We start from the raw sequence: 16458 nt of genomic DNA, 5'->3' as shown, positions 1-16458 counted from the left end.
TTTTTGTGAGTGTGAGACATACTGCACTATGGAATTGTAATTCTTATTATTCACTTCATTTTAAATACTTCTTTTAATCAGTGAAGTTATATCCCATACCATCTTAACTGTCATATTTTTGTTATGTTTCTTTACATTTAAAAGCTTCCATTGAACTTACTAAAGTAATAAATTCACATTCATACATATTTATAGAAATTTTGAGAAAAAATCCCTTTCCTTCCTTTTAAATAAAATAATCTGCTGGCTACCTTTTTCATTTGCTTGTTTGAGGAGGTCTGTTGACTTGCAGTAATGAGCACTTAAATTAATGATCAGATTAATTGCATGACCACATTACAAATCTGTACTATAGATATCCATGCACAAACTCAACTATAACCATAATAGTCTGAGAATCAGGGTCTGAGGAAGTTCCCAGTGTAACATTTTTCTGGAGTGGACACATTAATCTGTATAATTATGAGCTATATAATACATATGTTTTCAGAGGTGCCAAATTGCAACTCAGAAGTAAACCTGATTGAAAACATTTTTTCTCATATATCCATATGAAGCAGGCCATTCTCCAGATTGCAATGTAAAGGAAATGGCTTTTATTGACTGGAAAATGACGATCTTGCATAGGAGCTCATGGGTACCACAAGGGCAGTGAGCATATTGCAGAAGTAGAGGTCTGACTCATATGTAATACAGGACAGTGTTTAGGGTTTCATACAGTGCCTTCTTGGCTGCTTCTTTAATCATTATTCAGTTTTTCTCTTACCTGATATTTGTGTTCCTACACTGCCTCTTGTTCTATCACACTGTCACTAAACATCAGGGAAGCTCCATCTCAGAGATCATTGGCAATGCAAGTTTATACACTGATTTTCATTAAGAAGATCTACTGACTTTTTGGATCATCCTTTTTTTTTTTATTCACCACCATGTTTAAGTAGCAACCCTGAACTATCACTGCTGCTGTTAGCTTCCTTTTGTGCCCTAAACTACTTGTGTTGTTATTCCTGTAGTCACCTCCATTAACATTGACATTTAATTTTCTTACTAGATACGGTAGAAATAAATACATATACTTGCCCAAATAAGTGGGTTCTTGAGACGTATCAGAAGAAATCTTTGTGTGGAGGTTTACCTTTGAAAGTTTAACACTACATTTGAAGCCGTAGGCCCCCAAAAGGGAAAAAGTAGAGAAAAAAGCACCTTCACCTGTCCATCTGAACAAGCTGGCCTGCTACAAGGAAAGAGGCAACATCTGTAGCAAACCCCAATTTTTCCAGGAAGAGTCTCTTCCCCACGGTGGAAATCTCTTTGAAGCAAAGCCAAGCCCTACCCACGACAGCTGTTGTGCCTATACATTCCCATTATGTTGTCAATGCCCCCCCCCCTCAGATTCCCTTATAAAAGCCCAGTCTTCCCTTGCCTGACAAACCATCACAGATTCCTGCAAGACAGGTGAGGGGGAGCTGAGAGAGGATGACTGTCCTGGCAGGGGTTTTGCCTGCCACCTAACATGAGAGGTATAGGAGAGTACCTGCCCTTGGAGAACATAAGGTCTCTGAGAATAAGCTAATACTACCCTGGGAGGTTTCAGGGGTGACAGGGTGCAGAGATTCTTTAGTTGCTTGCACAATTACTGAAGGGGATAGATGTGACCAAGACCAATGGACTGATGTTTTCCTGGGGTACTAAAGAAAAGAGGCAGTGAGTTCTCTGCATTTCTGTCTCCAACTACTCTTCCTTAGGTGAATTCTGATTATTTCCTCAAGTCATAAGACCATGCTGCTTCCCATGGCCCTCCCAAGAATGTCCTGGATGTTGCTCTCCTGCCTGATGCTACTGACTCAGGTCCAAGGTGAGAGTATCTATCGTTAGCACTTGGTTTCCTATTAAATTTGAAATTCAGTAAGAGGAGGAAGGCTCCTGTGTGGCTCATGCGATAGTGGAGAGTTGTGTCTGCACACAAGGTAACTGCCCGCAATTATCATCCTGACTTCCTACAGGTTAACTTGTGGTGGGAGGCACCACCGTGGACAAGGAATAGTAGGATGAGATGATTTCCTATTTTGTCAAGAATTTGTAATTTATGTTAGTGGACAGAGAAGGAAGGCTGAAAGAGTGGCAATGAAAAAGTAATTGGAGGACCCAGTGTAGAAAGTCATCCCTGAGTAGGGAAGTGTTGGACTACTGAATTAGGAGGAAATTAAAATGAACGGAGATGCTCCCCTCCTTTGTAGCATAATTTTGCAATCAAGAATTCTTGAAAGCATGAGAAAAGTGAGTGGTAGTCAGGAATAAGGTCTTCCTCTGCAAAGACAGAGTCCACAGCCAGTTCCTGTGTGACCTTCCATCAACCCCCCCCCCCCCCCACTCTTCCTCTCATCCCATTCCTAGGTTATATCTCTTTTCCCTACAGGTGAAGACGTCCAACAGGATATGGCCTCTCCAAGGATCAACTGTCCCCCGGGCAGTAAGGCCTATGGTTCCCACTGCTATGCCATCTTTGTTAATCCAAAATCCTGGGTGGATGCAGATGTGAGTGCTCTAAAGTGGACTTGGGGATGGTAAAGGCACACCTGGGTCCCATGGCAGTCAGTCCCCAATACCATGTCCCTTCAGAATGAGAACGAACCCCCTTATCTTTAACACAACTCTCCTTCTACCTCCTTCTGCCCTGCCCTTCCCCAAGGGGTGGATCAGATTTGCTTTCATTCCTTCTGCACAGCTGGCCTGCCAGAAGAGGCCCTTGGGTAGCCTCGTGTCTATTCACAGCGCAGCCGAGGCATCCTTCGTGTCCTCCCTGATCCGGAGCACTGTGAACTCCCACAGAAACATCTGGATGGGGCTCCATGACCCCACACAGGTGAGACTCCAGCTTCTCCTCTCTTTAGCACCAGAGGCTATTGCCTACCCGTCCACTTTCCTGTGCCTGCTCAGGAAGGAAATTAGGGAGCTGCACAGTTCTTGAGGCCAGTTGAATACCTGATTACTGTGGAGGCCCCTTGTCTTCAGGTGAAGTTAATTTGCCTCGTGTCATGATCTTTACCCAATTTTCCCATGAGGCCTTATAAATCAGTTTTTCAGGTCTTCAGAGAGTCTGCACACAATATTTGGAGGGAACTGTAAATGAAGATAAGGTGCATGTTGGCTCCTCATGGAATAGATATTATATTTAATGCTAAGAGTCCAGTTAAAAATGCACTGCCAATTATTTTTCAGTAGGGACATTTTAATTTGAGTGATTCCAAAGGTCTTGTGGTTATTTTCTGGGATTTGGATTTGGCAAACAAATAGGAGAGATCAGTTCATAAGGAGGTTCTCAGTGCAGAAGACTATGGGAAAGCCGTGGACAAGCAGAACAAATTCCATGTAGCCAGGGAGGAAATCAAGTGTTACAGCTGAGGAGTTTTGCAAGCTGCCCTCTGCCATTCATTCCCCTTACCCTGCTGCACTCTCTACTATAGGGCACTGAGTCCAATGGAGAAGGATGGGAGTGGAGTAGCACCGATTTGCTGCAATACACTGCCTGGGAGAGAAACCCTTCCACTGCCTCGGATCGAGGTTACTGTGGAAGCCTGACGTATGCCTCAAGTAAGAAACAGAGGAGCCGCCTCTGCTCAAACTTTCCACCCTTCATTTCCCATTCCAAGGCCTAGCCTTCGTGGAACCCTCCTGAGCTGCCAATGCAATGTTGGTTTGTCTTCCCCCACATTTACTTTGAATCACTTTCTCCTTGAGTAGTACACTAGTAACGATGAAGGAGATGCTTTATAACCTAGATCAGAATTTGGGATGCTCACTCATTTTGTTCACAGCTTCCTTAGCCATATTCACTTTCTTTTGTTTCTCCAGAATTTCTTAGGTGGAGAGATTTTAACTGTGATTTTCAGCTTCCCTATGTCTGCAAGTTCAAGTACTAATCAGGTGGGAAGTCTGTGGAACCTTGCTGAAGACGAACGGAAGAGGAGTCTATTCTCCCAACATCCTCCATACCCGAGCAATTCATTCTTTTCTCCTCTTTTTTTATCTTATCTCCTCTTCCCTCCTCCTCACTCTTTTCAGGTACTTCTATGCATTCCATGGCCTGAGTTTTGGAGAGCAATAAAATTTTTAGTTTGCACTTGAATGTGTTGTGTGTGATAGTGTCATAGTCAAACCCTAAAGGGGAGTAATTAGTTCAGCAAGGAAACTGATGGTCTTGCTTTTGCCTAATTTCACCTACACCTCTGGGGAAAGTGTGGTAACTCTACTATAATGTTGTGATGAGAGTGTGAGGTTTGCGCACATAAGGTTTGTGCTGTGAACAGGCAAAGACACATCTCTCCCATACTCACTTCTCATACATTTCCCAATCCATCCAATGGTGTTGTGACAGTCTCAGGAAGCACTGATGTGTTTACCATGTTATTTCTCAGAATGTGACATGAGCAAGTTGGCAGAATAAAACTTTTTGGCTTTGGTCCCCTCACTTCAATATCAATTTGAAAACCATCCATGTATGAAAATGCATTCAGAAGAACTAAGGACTACAGGAATGAAATTTCAGTATCTAAGTGTGGCTAGAATTAAGAAGATATTTGTTAAAGAATATAGGAAAGACTCCAGGGCTATTCCCATGTAACTAGGTATCAGTTCTATCCCTGTGCTTAGACTTCCCAAAATGTAGGCCCAAGAACTGCTCTAGAGCCAGAGTTGCCCTCACAGGCCCAGGTCCAGGCTATTCCAGTACACTCTGGTGCCAGTCTCGTATTCATCTACCCAAGATCCAGGCCTATCCCAGGAGATCACCAAGGGATCCAGGGTCCAGGCCAAACCTCTGGGCATCAGAGCAGTCTGCCTGAGGACTGCAGCAACAAGTCTGTTTCCAGGCCACAGTGAATGACCTTCATAGAATCTCTGTGTGGCTGATGGTTGGTGGGCTTTTGGATGAAGTTAGTCTGTTAAGAGTTGAATAGATGCTGACTTTGTTGTAGAGCTCAAACACCAAAATATGACCTTAAGGCCCATGAACCACCAGGGAAACACACTACCATCAAGAGAACAAAATGAGTAACTGACCCTCGACCCCAAAGAAAGTTCTATGAATTGTGACAAATAATTCAGAATGATTACCTTAAAGAAACTCAGTGAAGTTTAATACAATCCAGATTGACACTCACAAAATCAAGAAAACAAACAAAAGAAATAAAAGCAAGCAAAGGAAGTTCAACTTAGATAGAAATCTTAAAAAATAACTACAGAGAAATTCTGGGGCTGAAGAACATACTGGCTGGTCAGCACTGTGGCATAGTGGGTAAAGCTGCCACCTGCAGGGCCAGCATCCCATATGGGTGCCTGCTTGATTCCCAGATGCTCCATTTCTGATCCAGCTCCCTACTACCATGCCTGGGAAAGCAGCAATGTATGGCACAAGTCTTCGGGCTCCTGCACCCAAGTGGGAGACCTGGATGAAGCTCCTGGCTTCTACCTGGTCTTTCCCTGTTGTGGTGGTCATTTGGGTGATGAACCAGTAGATGGCATACTTTCTCCCTCTCCCTCTCCCTCTCCCTGTAACTCTTTCAAATAAATGAGCTTTAAAAAGAACATACCGAATCAGTAGAAAAATTGTGTACAGAGCTTCAATAGCATATTTAGGTAAGCAAAAGAAATAATCATTTAGTTTGAAAAAAGATTACTTGAAATTATCCACAGAGGCATAAAAGCAATAAGAATCAAGAAGAGTAAGAAAGGCTACAGGAATTGTGGGACATCATCAAATGAACACATTTTTGTATTATGGTGTTACAGAATTATTAGGAAGAGACAAGACAGAACATGTATAAGGGGAATAATGAAAGAAAAATTCCCAAATATGCAGAGTAAATGATCCAGGTATAAGAAGTCTAAAAAATCCCAAATAGGGACAGGCATTTAGCATAGCGGTTAAGCCACTGTTTGTAAGCCTGCATCCCAATATCACAGTATTTAGATCTGAGTCTTGGCTATCCTTTTCATTCTAACTTCCTTTTAATGAGCACCTTGGAGATTTAGCAAGTGATAGCTCAAATAAATGGGTTCCTATCACCCACGTGGGAAAGACATGGATCCAGTTCCTGTCCCCTGCCTTCAGCTTGGCTCAGTACGGCAGTTACAAGCATTTGAGGAGTAAACCAGCAGATGTGAAATCTCTGTCTCTATGTTTTTCAAATAATAAATAAAATACACAAACAAAAGTTAGAAAAAAGAATCTCAAATGAAGTAAATATGAAAATCTTCATTGGGACTCAACATAATCAAATTCTCAGAAGTCAAAGATGAAATTTTTGAAGCAGAGTGTAGAATTTTTAATGTAATCAACTTCAAATTGTCATCTGCTTAAAAAAGCCTGCTATCACTATGAGGCATTTTATAATAACTACAAAGCAAAAATCTAGAATAAATCCACAAAAAGATAAAAGGTAGAAAATAAAGCATATCACAAGAGAAATCATCTAATTAAAAAGGAATATGGAAAAAAGGAACAAAGGATCCCCAAAAAACTACCAGAAAACTATTAACAAAATGACAGTAGTAAATTCTTATCAATCTTTACCTCAATGTACATGTCTTAAATTATCTAACTAAAACTTAGAAATTGCTGAATTTTAGTGCCTATAAGAAACTCTATTTAGCTTTAAAGACAAACATGGGCTGAACATGATAGATTAGAAAAAAATATCCCCTGTACAAAGAAATCAAAAAAGAGTAGAGGTAGTTATAGTTATATTATACAAAGCATATTCAAAAACTATAAAGACAAAAGATATCTTTACATAGTTATAACCAGGTCAATTTAACAAGTGGATATAATAATTATATATATATATATGTATACCCAATCCTGTAGGTCTTAAATATATAAATCAAATATTAATGACTGCAATAGGAGACATATAATGTAATACATACAATAGGAATAAGAGACCTAGGCACTACATCATACAGAAATTTAAAAAAAAATAGAATTTGAACTAAAGTTTAGAACATATGTATCAAACAGATGTATTCAGAACATTCCATCAGATCCAACAGAATGCATATTGTTCTCAAGTACACACAGAGTATTCTGGTTAGAACATCCTACGAAAGGCTTAGTAAACAACCTAACTCTACCACTCAAGAAACTTGTAAAAGAGGAAAAAACTAAGTTCATATTTATACTTAGTTGTATAAAAACAGCAGAAAAAGGCTGGCGCCGCGGCTCACTAGGCTAATCCTCCGCCTTGCGGCGCCGGCACACAGGGTTCTAGTCCCAGTCGGGGCACCGATCCTGTCCCGGTTGCCCCTCTTCCAGGCCAGCTCTCTGCTGTGGCCAGGGAGTGCAGTGGAGGATGGCCCAAGTGCTTGGGTCCTGCACCCGCATGGGAGACCAGGAGAAGCACCTGGCTCCTGCCATCGGATCAGCACGGTGCGCTGGCCGCAGCACGCCTACAGCGGCGGCTATTGGAGGGTGAACCAATGGCAAAAGGAAGACCTTTCTCTCTCTCTCTCTCTCTCTCTCTCTCTCTCTCACTGTCCACTCTGCCTGTCAAAAATAAAATAAAATAAAATAAAAACAGCAGAAAAAAACATAGACTAGAAAAAATAGAAAGGCCAATGAAATTTTATTGCTTTTTTTTAAAAAAAGGATTTCATTAATTAATTTATTAGAATGGTGGAGTAAAAAAAAGGGAAGGAGGGAGAGAGAGAGAAAGAATTTCATTTGCTGATTCACTGCCCAAATGCCCCCAATAGCACCAGTCTGGGCCAGGCCAGAACCAGGTGCTGGGAATTCCACCTGGGTCTCCCACATGGGTTCCAAGTGTTCAAATACTTCAGCAATCATCTACTGCCTCCCAGGATACATTAACAAGTAGCTGGATCAGAAGTGGAGTAGCCAAAACATTAACTAGACACAGATACAGGCATCCTATAAGGTGGCTTAACCTGCTGTTCCAAAATACCCTCCTCAAATTCCTATATTTATTTGAACCATCATACAGAAAAGAGGCTATGTTACATAGGTTGAATCATATGACTTACAAGCTGTTTAGGACATCGAGGTACAGTTATTATTAACTCAGGGAGGCTTACTTTTAACAGGATGAGGAGGCTTGGTTTTCCCAGAGAACCATCTGAGTCCTGTTAAAGAAAGTGAGAAAGAGAGCAATGAATCCAGGGAGTATCTCCACCTGCACATTAGGCAAAGAATCAGAAGTGGGTAAGACTTGACATCGTAATTAAAGTGCGTGAAAAATAATTCATGCCTCTTTTGTTAATGACCTCAAACATAATTTTTTAAAAAGATTTATTTATTTGTAAGGCAGAGTTACAGAGAGGCAAGGAGAGAGACCAGATGACCGCAATGGCTGGAGCTGTGCCCATCCAAAGCCAGGAGCTTCCTCCGGATCTCCCACATGGTTGTAGGGGCCCAAGGACTTGGGCCATCCTCCACTGCCTTCCCAAGCCATAGCAGAGAGCTGGATCGGAAGTGGAGCAGCCAGGACTCCAACCAGCACCCATATAGGATGCCCGCACTGCAGGTGGTAGCTTTACCCACTACGCCACAGTGCTGTCCCCACTCCTGTTTTATTTTTTTGGTTTACTTTTAAAACTTTTATTTCAAGGGAGACCGTCCCCCTTCTGCTGGTGCCGCCCCCAAAGGCCCAAAATGGGCAGAGGGAGGGCCAAAGCCAGGAGGCGGGGAGGTGGGTGACGTGGGGAGGAGGTGGAGTAGGGCTGCATGAGCAGGAGGCTGGAACGCAGAAGTATCCAGGAACTTACATAAGGAACTCAAGAGGTGACGCCAGTGGCTCCCATCCTCAGCTTGTGGTTTCTTTGCGCACTCTGGCTGCAAATCAGCTGTACTTAAGATCAACTCATTCCATTCAGAGTGCCACTTCACAGAGTGACTGGGTTCGATTCCCACCTCCTTCCACGAACCCAGCATCAGCATGGGTCCCAAGCTTCCGGCTTCTAACAGAAGCACCTGTGTGGGCTTGGGGCTAGGGTTGCTGGCAGTGACACTGAGCCACCCTCCCAGGACTCGGGAAAGCACCTTTTGGGGTACTGCAACCCCACAGCACGGCAGGACGACAGCCCCCCCCCCCCCCCCCCCCCGCCCAACCCAAACCAGACCAGACCAGACCTTAGTATTGCTCCGTAAGCTCTGGGGGGCGCCCGCCGGGCACAGGCAGGGCTAGGAAGCTGCCCCCACCCCAGTACGTAATGCTCACCTGAGCAGCCAGCGAGGACTTGGGATTGCTGGGTGAGGCTTCCTCCGCAGAGACACAAAAGGGAAGCACTGTCCAGTCCGGTGCAAGGCAAGTGCTCCCATTTTGCGGGCCACCTTCCGAGCTGTGCCTGCAGAGGGCCGCGTGGCCGCACCCGCCTCCCAGCTGCCGCTCAGGACCAGCACCTGCGTGCTCTTCACGCTCCCCACGCAGACGGACCCCATCAGCACGCCCACCTGGGCTGCCGCCCACCCGGGAGCGCCTCTCCCTGCGAAAGCAGACCCCGGGGGCGGCCACAGGGGAGGCCGGTGGCCCAGGCAGAACTCACCATGCAACCATGCAGGCTCCAATAAATCTCTTTAAGCAAACAGACCCCAGGGCTGTTCAGAAAGGGGCCCCTAATAGCTCCGCCGCGGATGCCCACCGGGGCCACCCAAGTGTTGTAGCACTCTCCACGTGGACCTCAGAGAAATGCGTGGGCATTTGGGTGCCTCGGGCTGAGCAGCTCCGCCCCGAGAACCTGTGCAAGGCCAGCCAGCCGCAGCGGGGCCCAGTCCCTGGCCGCCTCCAGGGGCTCACCTCTCTCCGTGTCCCCTCACCAGCAACACTCCAAACATGGAGGCACTCTCCTCCGCAGGCCAGAAAGTGGCCCCACGGTTTGAGTCCCACAGGCTGAGGAGGTCCTGAGGGGGAAGCTTCCTTAAGCTGAAGAGCTGCCTCAAGCTGCACCAAGGGCAAACGCTTGCCAGGTCCTGAAAAACAAGACGATGTTAAGAAAACACCACGGAGGCTGGCGTCGTGTAGCTGTGGGCTGGGCCGCTCCATCCAGCCCCCTGCCAATGCACCTGGGAAGGCAGTGGAGGATGGTCCACGTGCCTCGGCCCCTGCACCCACGTGGGAGGCCGGGATGGAGCTCCTGCCTCCTGCTTTGGCCCAGCCCCAGGTGTTGCAGCGAGGTGGGGAATGAACCAGATTTGTCTGCCCCTCCCTCTCTGTAACTGACTTTCCAATAAAACTTACTACAAAAAGCTCACTCCCCTTTCAGTTGAAATCCTTAGTTAATGGAGATCCATAACTACCTCAGAATCTCCAGCCACGCACCGGGTGGGGAGGGTGAGCACAGCAGAGCAGCCAGAAGGAAAACCTGGAATTGCAAGGCCCAAGGATAAAGTGCAAAGAGTAAAAGAGGGAAAAACTTAAGAGCCCAGAGCGGAAACCACACGGCTGCTTCTTCTCCACAACCAAGCACCGTATTTCTGAGATTAAAAAAAGAAATCAAGGTTCAGATATGCCTGGAGACTTTTAATAACTCAGGAGTCGCCACATCAGCAATGAGCCACTTCCTCATCAGTTTACCCTTGACATCTGACATGTTTAAATTATTACTTTCACTTTTCCTTATAGCCTTTGTTGGTCCTCTTCAGTTCTCTCAGCCAACTTTGTCAATGTTCCTTTAGGGTTTCTTTTTTACTCAAATAATGATGTAAATAAGTTATGTTTATTCCCAGTCTCCCTCTGAAAGTAAGCAGCCTCACTGATAGCTAAGGTTTAGAGGACACAGTTTCCAAACATAAGGCTGGTGATGTACATTTCAGACAAGTAGATGGGAGAAAACCTGTCTAGTGGAGATAAAATCAAATCCTGCCCACTGCTTAGAGTAACAAAAGATGGGAGAATTAAGAGAAGATGGTAAATTTTGTGGTATTAAGTCTTATTAAATATTTTTAAAGGTTTTTTTTTTTTTTTTTTTTGACAGGCAGAGTGGACAGTGAGAGAGAGACAGAGAGAAAGGTCTTCCTTTTGCCGTTGGTTCACCCTCCAATGGCCGCCGCGGTAGCGCGCTGCGGCCGGCGCACCACGCTGATCCGTTGGCAGGAGCCAGGTACTTCTCCTGGTCTCCCATGGGGTGCAGGACCCAAGTACTTGGGCCATCCTCCACTGCACTCCCTGGCCACAGCAGAGAGCTGGCCTGGAAGAGGGGCAACCGGGACAGGATCGGTGCCCCGACCGGGACTAGAACCCGGTGTATCTCTAAATCAGGCTTAACACATTGTTGCTTTTGCAAATATGTGTTCAGCATCATTATATTTAATCTACTTAAAACTCCAATAAGATCACATAGTATTCACATTCTAGGTCTATAAACCAAGTGACTGTTGAATGATTCCTTAACAATGAAGAGAATCTGTAACTGACTCTTTGCTGTCAATCACTTTTACAGAAGGAAGTGTCATGTGAGTCTCTTAAAATAAAAAAAACAAAAACAAAATGAAAAGCAAAAAGCACCACTATTACAAAACATTGTGGGAATTTAAAATAATTTATTTAAAAGTGTGTTATATTCTTCTTTCTTCCTTTCTTTTCTTAATTTGAAAGTCAGAGTTAAATAGAGAAAGGAAGAGACAGAGAGATCTTCCATCCACAAGTTCACTCCCAAATACCCACAATGGCTAGGTCTGGGCCAGACCCAAGCCAGGAGCCAGGAGCTTCATCCAGGTTTTCCACATGGGTGATAGGGGCCCAAATACTTGGGCCATCTTCTGCTACTTTCTCAGGCCATTAGCAGAGAGCTGGATCAGAAGTGGAACAGCTGGGACTCGAACCAGCACCCATATGGGATACTGACATTGCAGCAGGCTTTATGTACTACACCACAACATGAACCAACGTTTTTACTTTTTCTAAAGTTAACCTTAAAACGGAGATCCGACAAACCAGATGCACTTAAGAAATTGTGGGAGAAGGAGGTGGAGGCATTGGAGAGTTTCCTTTTACGTCCCTTCACGCACTGGCCAGCTTGAATGGCTTTGCCAGGGTACACGAGAGGTTCAGTCACACGTATCTGAAGGAGCAGGAGAGCAGAGCAATTCTAGGGTACTGAGAAAATGCACAGGTAAATGAACTCAGAGAGATTCCTGGCATGGGGACGTGCTCTTCCAGGCAGGGACTGGGACTGCCCATCTAAGATATTTACACAATCAGAAGAAACTTTCCATCAGTCAAACGTGAAATATTCCTGCTTTCAGAGTGCTCCCAGGTGCCAAGTTCTCATGTGCTTGAGAAGCAAAGGGAGCAAGAAGAGATCCTGCAGGAGATTGCAAAAGGAAGTGATGAAGTGACCCATAAGGGGAAAGTATGGGAATATTGAGGACATCTGGAGAGAGATTCACAGACGAGAGAAGCCTTAGAAAACAGTAGACCAAGTATTCTTCCAACTGATAGTCTATGTCATTTATTGATTTTACTCTTGTCCACAAAGTAATGCAAATAACTGGTACTTGCCTATATATAATCCACCAGCGATAACAAGACTGTTTAAAGAGATGACTGAGGGGCTGGTGCTGTGGCATAGTAGGCTAAGCCTCTACCTATGGCGTGAGCATCCCATGTGGGTGCCAGTTTCTACCCTGGCTGTTCCTCTTCTGATCAAGCTTTCTGCTTATGGCCTGGGAAAGCAGTGGAAGATGCCCAAGCACTTGGTACCCATCCTAGGGTGTGTATTAGTAGGAATCTAGAATTGGGACCAGAGCCAAGACTGAAACCCATCCCAAGTAGTGATTTAACTATTATTCCAAATGCCTGCCCCACTCATTTATAATTTTGCTAAAGGATTTATACTAATAATTCAATTTTAAAAATGAAAATAAAACTTTTTTTTTATTTGAAATGCAGAGTTAGAGAGAGAGAGAGAGAGAGAGAGAGAGAGATCTTCCATCTACTGGTTCACTCCCCAAATGGCCACAACAGTCAGTGCTAAGCCAGACAGAAGCCAGGAGTCAAGGGTTTCATCTGAGTCTCCCTCATTGGCACAGGGGCACAGCACTTAGCTCATGTTTTACTACTTTTCAAGGTGCCTTAGCAGGGAGCTGGATTGGAAGTGGAGCAGCCAGGATTCAACCAGAGTTCCTATGAGATGCTAGCATTGCAGGCCATGGCTTAACCCATTAAGTCACAATGCTGGCCCCTACAACTTTTATAAAAGACAAAATAAATTTATAAGAAAATAAATTAGAGTACCGTTATGATTTGGGGCTAATTTTATATTTGTTTATTAGACTATCCTCAGTAATGCTTGAAGGAAAACATTTTATATCTTCACTCTTGTGTTTTAGAGGGTTTTTTTTTTTTTTTTTTTTTTTGTATTTCAATCTAAAGCCATCTGCCTAACAATATTTAAAATGCTGGCTATCAGATATTTGAAGTCTTTAAAACCTTTGAACATAACATGTAACATAACACACAGAATACCTTTTTCTTTCTAAAAGATTTGTTTATTTGAAAATCAGTGACAAAGACAGAGAGGGAGAGATAGAGAGCTGGATCAGAAATGGAGCAGCTGGCACACGAACTCATGGCCATATATAGAATACTGTCTTCACAGACGGCAGCTTTACAGGCTATGCCACAATGCCAGCCCCAGAAGAGCACCTTTTTAAAAAAAAAAAAAAATCTATTTATTTATTTGGGAGAGGGAGAGAAGGAAAGAAACAGTGTTAGGGAGAAAGAAAAAAAAAAGGTTCCCATCTGCTGGTTCAATTTCCCCATGCCCTCAAAAGCCAGTATGGGCCATGCTGAATACAGGAGCCAGGCACTCAATCTGGGTTTCCCATGTGGGTGGCAGGGACTGAACTACTTGGGCCTTCACCACTATCTCCAAGGTGGGCATTAATAGGAAGCTGGAATGAAGGGCAGACACAGGACTCAAATCAAGCACTCCAAAGTGGGATGTGGCAGCCGAGCCTGCAGCTTAACTGAGGTAAAATTGTCACCCCTCAGATTCCACTAAGTGACACCAAAGTTCTAAATTTCTGATAAGATTCTAACATAGCTTCTAATGTTTAGTGCTATTGGCACCAGAATCTTTGATTATGTTTAAAGACAGAAGATAAATCTGAAGTTCATTAAATGACTGGTAGTTACTCATATTTCAATAATGAGAACAAGAAAAGAAACAAAAATATCAGATATCCTTAGCTCTACAATCCCACATGTCCTTGGAAGCCTGAATAGTGAAACAAATCAGGAGATTTAGGCCATGGGCAAGACAGAGAGAGAGAGAGAGAGAGCAAGAAAGAGTAAGAAACACACACAGAGTAAAAGATTAGATAGCTCTTCAGTGCCAAGAGAGTAGAATGCTACTCAGGAGAGGCCTTTCTGAGGCACACAGGTTCTGAGACTCTAAAATGGGCACCTGTCACTAACTTCATGAAAGTAGTGGAATTAAATGACTAGCCCTTCCCAAGTCAGAGCATCAAAACCTGGAAAAAAAAACCAGCAGAGCCCCGTTAGCATAAGCCTTTATTTAAAAATGCTTAAGAAGCCTCTCAAGAACCATCCTGACTTGGAGCTTTAGCATATGAATGTAGGTTGAGGTTAAGCTACTGTGGTGAGAGGAACTGTTCTTGCAGGTTAGCAGCCATAACTTGAGCAATTTGAATTTGCTCCACAGAGGTGGAGAGAAGCATCCAGAGGATAGTGTCCTTATTTGAGGGGGTTATTTTGGGAAGGGGGAGAATGGCTAAAGGATCAACAAGTATGCAAAGTCAGAGGAAATTCCTTAGGTCTCAAGTTCTTTGAGTTCTTGCACTTGAGAAATAGATTAGTTATTTTCGCGATAATAGGTTTGAGAAAGGTTTATCTCAGGGAAACATGAATCTGAAAAAGAGGGGCTGTGAAACACAGGAAATAATGAACCCCAACGATCCTTATATGCTTCATGTGAGTATGGACAGAGCTATAAATACAACTTGATATGAAACCCTAAATCATGCTGTGTTATATGGCGGAAAAGATTCTTAAAGATGCAATTAAGATCTTCCATCAGTTGGCTTTGTGTCAAACAAAGAGAAATTTCCAGATTATTTGGGTGGGTCCAATTTAATCACATTAGCTATTTAAAAGAAGACAATTTTCTTTGACTTACAGCATAAGGGGAAGTCAAGAAATTTAAAGAACGAAAGTGACTTATTGCGCCAATACTGGCTTGGATGATGAAGGGGGACTCATGTCAAAAAATGCAGCTGAGAGCGATACCTCTAAGCTGACATCTAGCAAGGAAATTGGGGCCTAAAGGTTACAGCTCTACAATTTTAAGGGAGAGAATTCGGTCAACAACCTGAATAGAAATGCAAATTTATCACAAAATAATGCTAATCTAATACACTGTGTTCACAGGGGACTACCTATTTGGGGCTTGGGTTGGAATCCCCCTTATGCATCACAATTACCTCTCTCAGAATCAAGAACTGTATATCCTTAGACTCTTAATTAATAGATCTCACTATCTTCTGGTGTATCCTAAGCCACTATATTCTGATGAATGACGGTTCCTAGGTACAACCTTGTTGTATTCTTTAAGTCAAAAATAAGACAAAGCATCCATGTTGAAAAGACTCAATAGAAAATTTACCAGATGGAAGGATCTGAGTGTAAGCCAGCTGGTCCAAATAGGGAGATTTTTACAAGGGTCCTGGGGGTCCTTTCATGCTAGATGGGGCATGACTTTGATTGATCTTAAACTGCTCAACAGGAGAATAATGTGAGCTTTCCAGCTACTTATGAGAAGGCCAAAGTTCCAATGAATGAATGATTTAAGAAGTACAGGGAGCTCATAACACAGTGAGGTACTGTCAGGAAACTTGACAACAGAGTGAAGGTTGACAAAGCATGGACTGAACAGGACCTACAAATGGAAGCTGTTCAGAGACCAAAGCAAGAGCTGTGTCATGTTAAAAAGAAGTGGAAGTAAAGAGAAAAACAAAAGATTGGAGGAGAAAAGAGTTAAGTTTGATCCCCTCACTTTTTCCAAAGTCTGATGTTGGAAAAGTCAAAAATATTATCTAGTTTTTAATCCATTTTCCATATTTTCCCAGAGATGTTCCATCTCTTTCCAATCACCTCACTTGTCCTTCTGTCCCACAGAGTCCCCTGCTCCTGGCTCCTTTATTCTCTGTACCTCTTCCTCCTTCCCCTTAGCCATCATGATTCCTGGAAGGTATCTGCTCCTTCCTGGACTATTTAGGGCCATGAGAACCAAGCATTTGGTTGTGTTTGTGGAAGGACAAAGCCTGACATTGACTTGGGATGTTTGCCAGCCTGTTTGCTGGAAGGGGGCTTCATGTGATTGTTCCCAGGCTTTACCAGGAAGAGGTTACTCCTGATGCCAATTTTTTTTTTTTATCAGTACCCTGTGTCGGCATTCTGAATCTCACTCCTTGCCCCTCCCCTT

General features: G+C 43.7%; 1 protein-coding gene across 1 annotated transcript; it reads left to right on the top strand.

Annotated features, from left to right (window-relative positions):
* The first annotated feature begins 1779 nt into the window (after positions 1–1779).
* Positions 1780–9006, top strand: LOC133772373 (regenerating islet-derived protein 3-alpha-like). Its single transcript, XM_062208857.1, has 6 exons — positions 1780–1855; positions 2417–2535; positions 2726–2863; positions 3465–3591; positions 3853–3913; positions 8625–9006. Exons 1-6 carry the CDS (start codon positions 1780–1782, stop codon positions 9004–9006), a joined length of 903 nt encoding a protein of 300 aa, XP_062064841.1.
* Positions 9007–16458: the final 7452 nt, after the last annotated feature.

The sequence above is a fragment of the Lepus europaeus genome, chromosome 13 (assembly GCF_033115175.1).
Source record: "Lepus europaeus isolate LE1 chromosome 13, mLepTim1.pri, whole genome shotgun sequence".
Classification (NCBI taxonomy): Eukaryota; Metazoa; Chordata; class Mammalia; order Lagomorpha; family Leporidae; genus Lepus; species Lepus europaeus.
The sequence above is the reverse complement of the archived record's forward strand: the minus strand, read 5'-3'. Positions and strand labels throughout refer to the sequence as shown.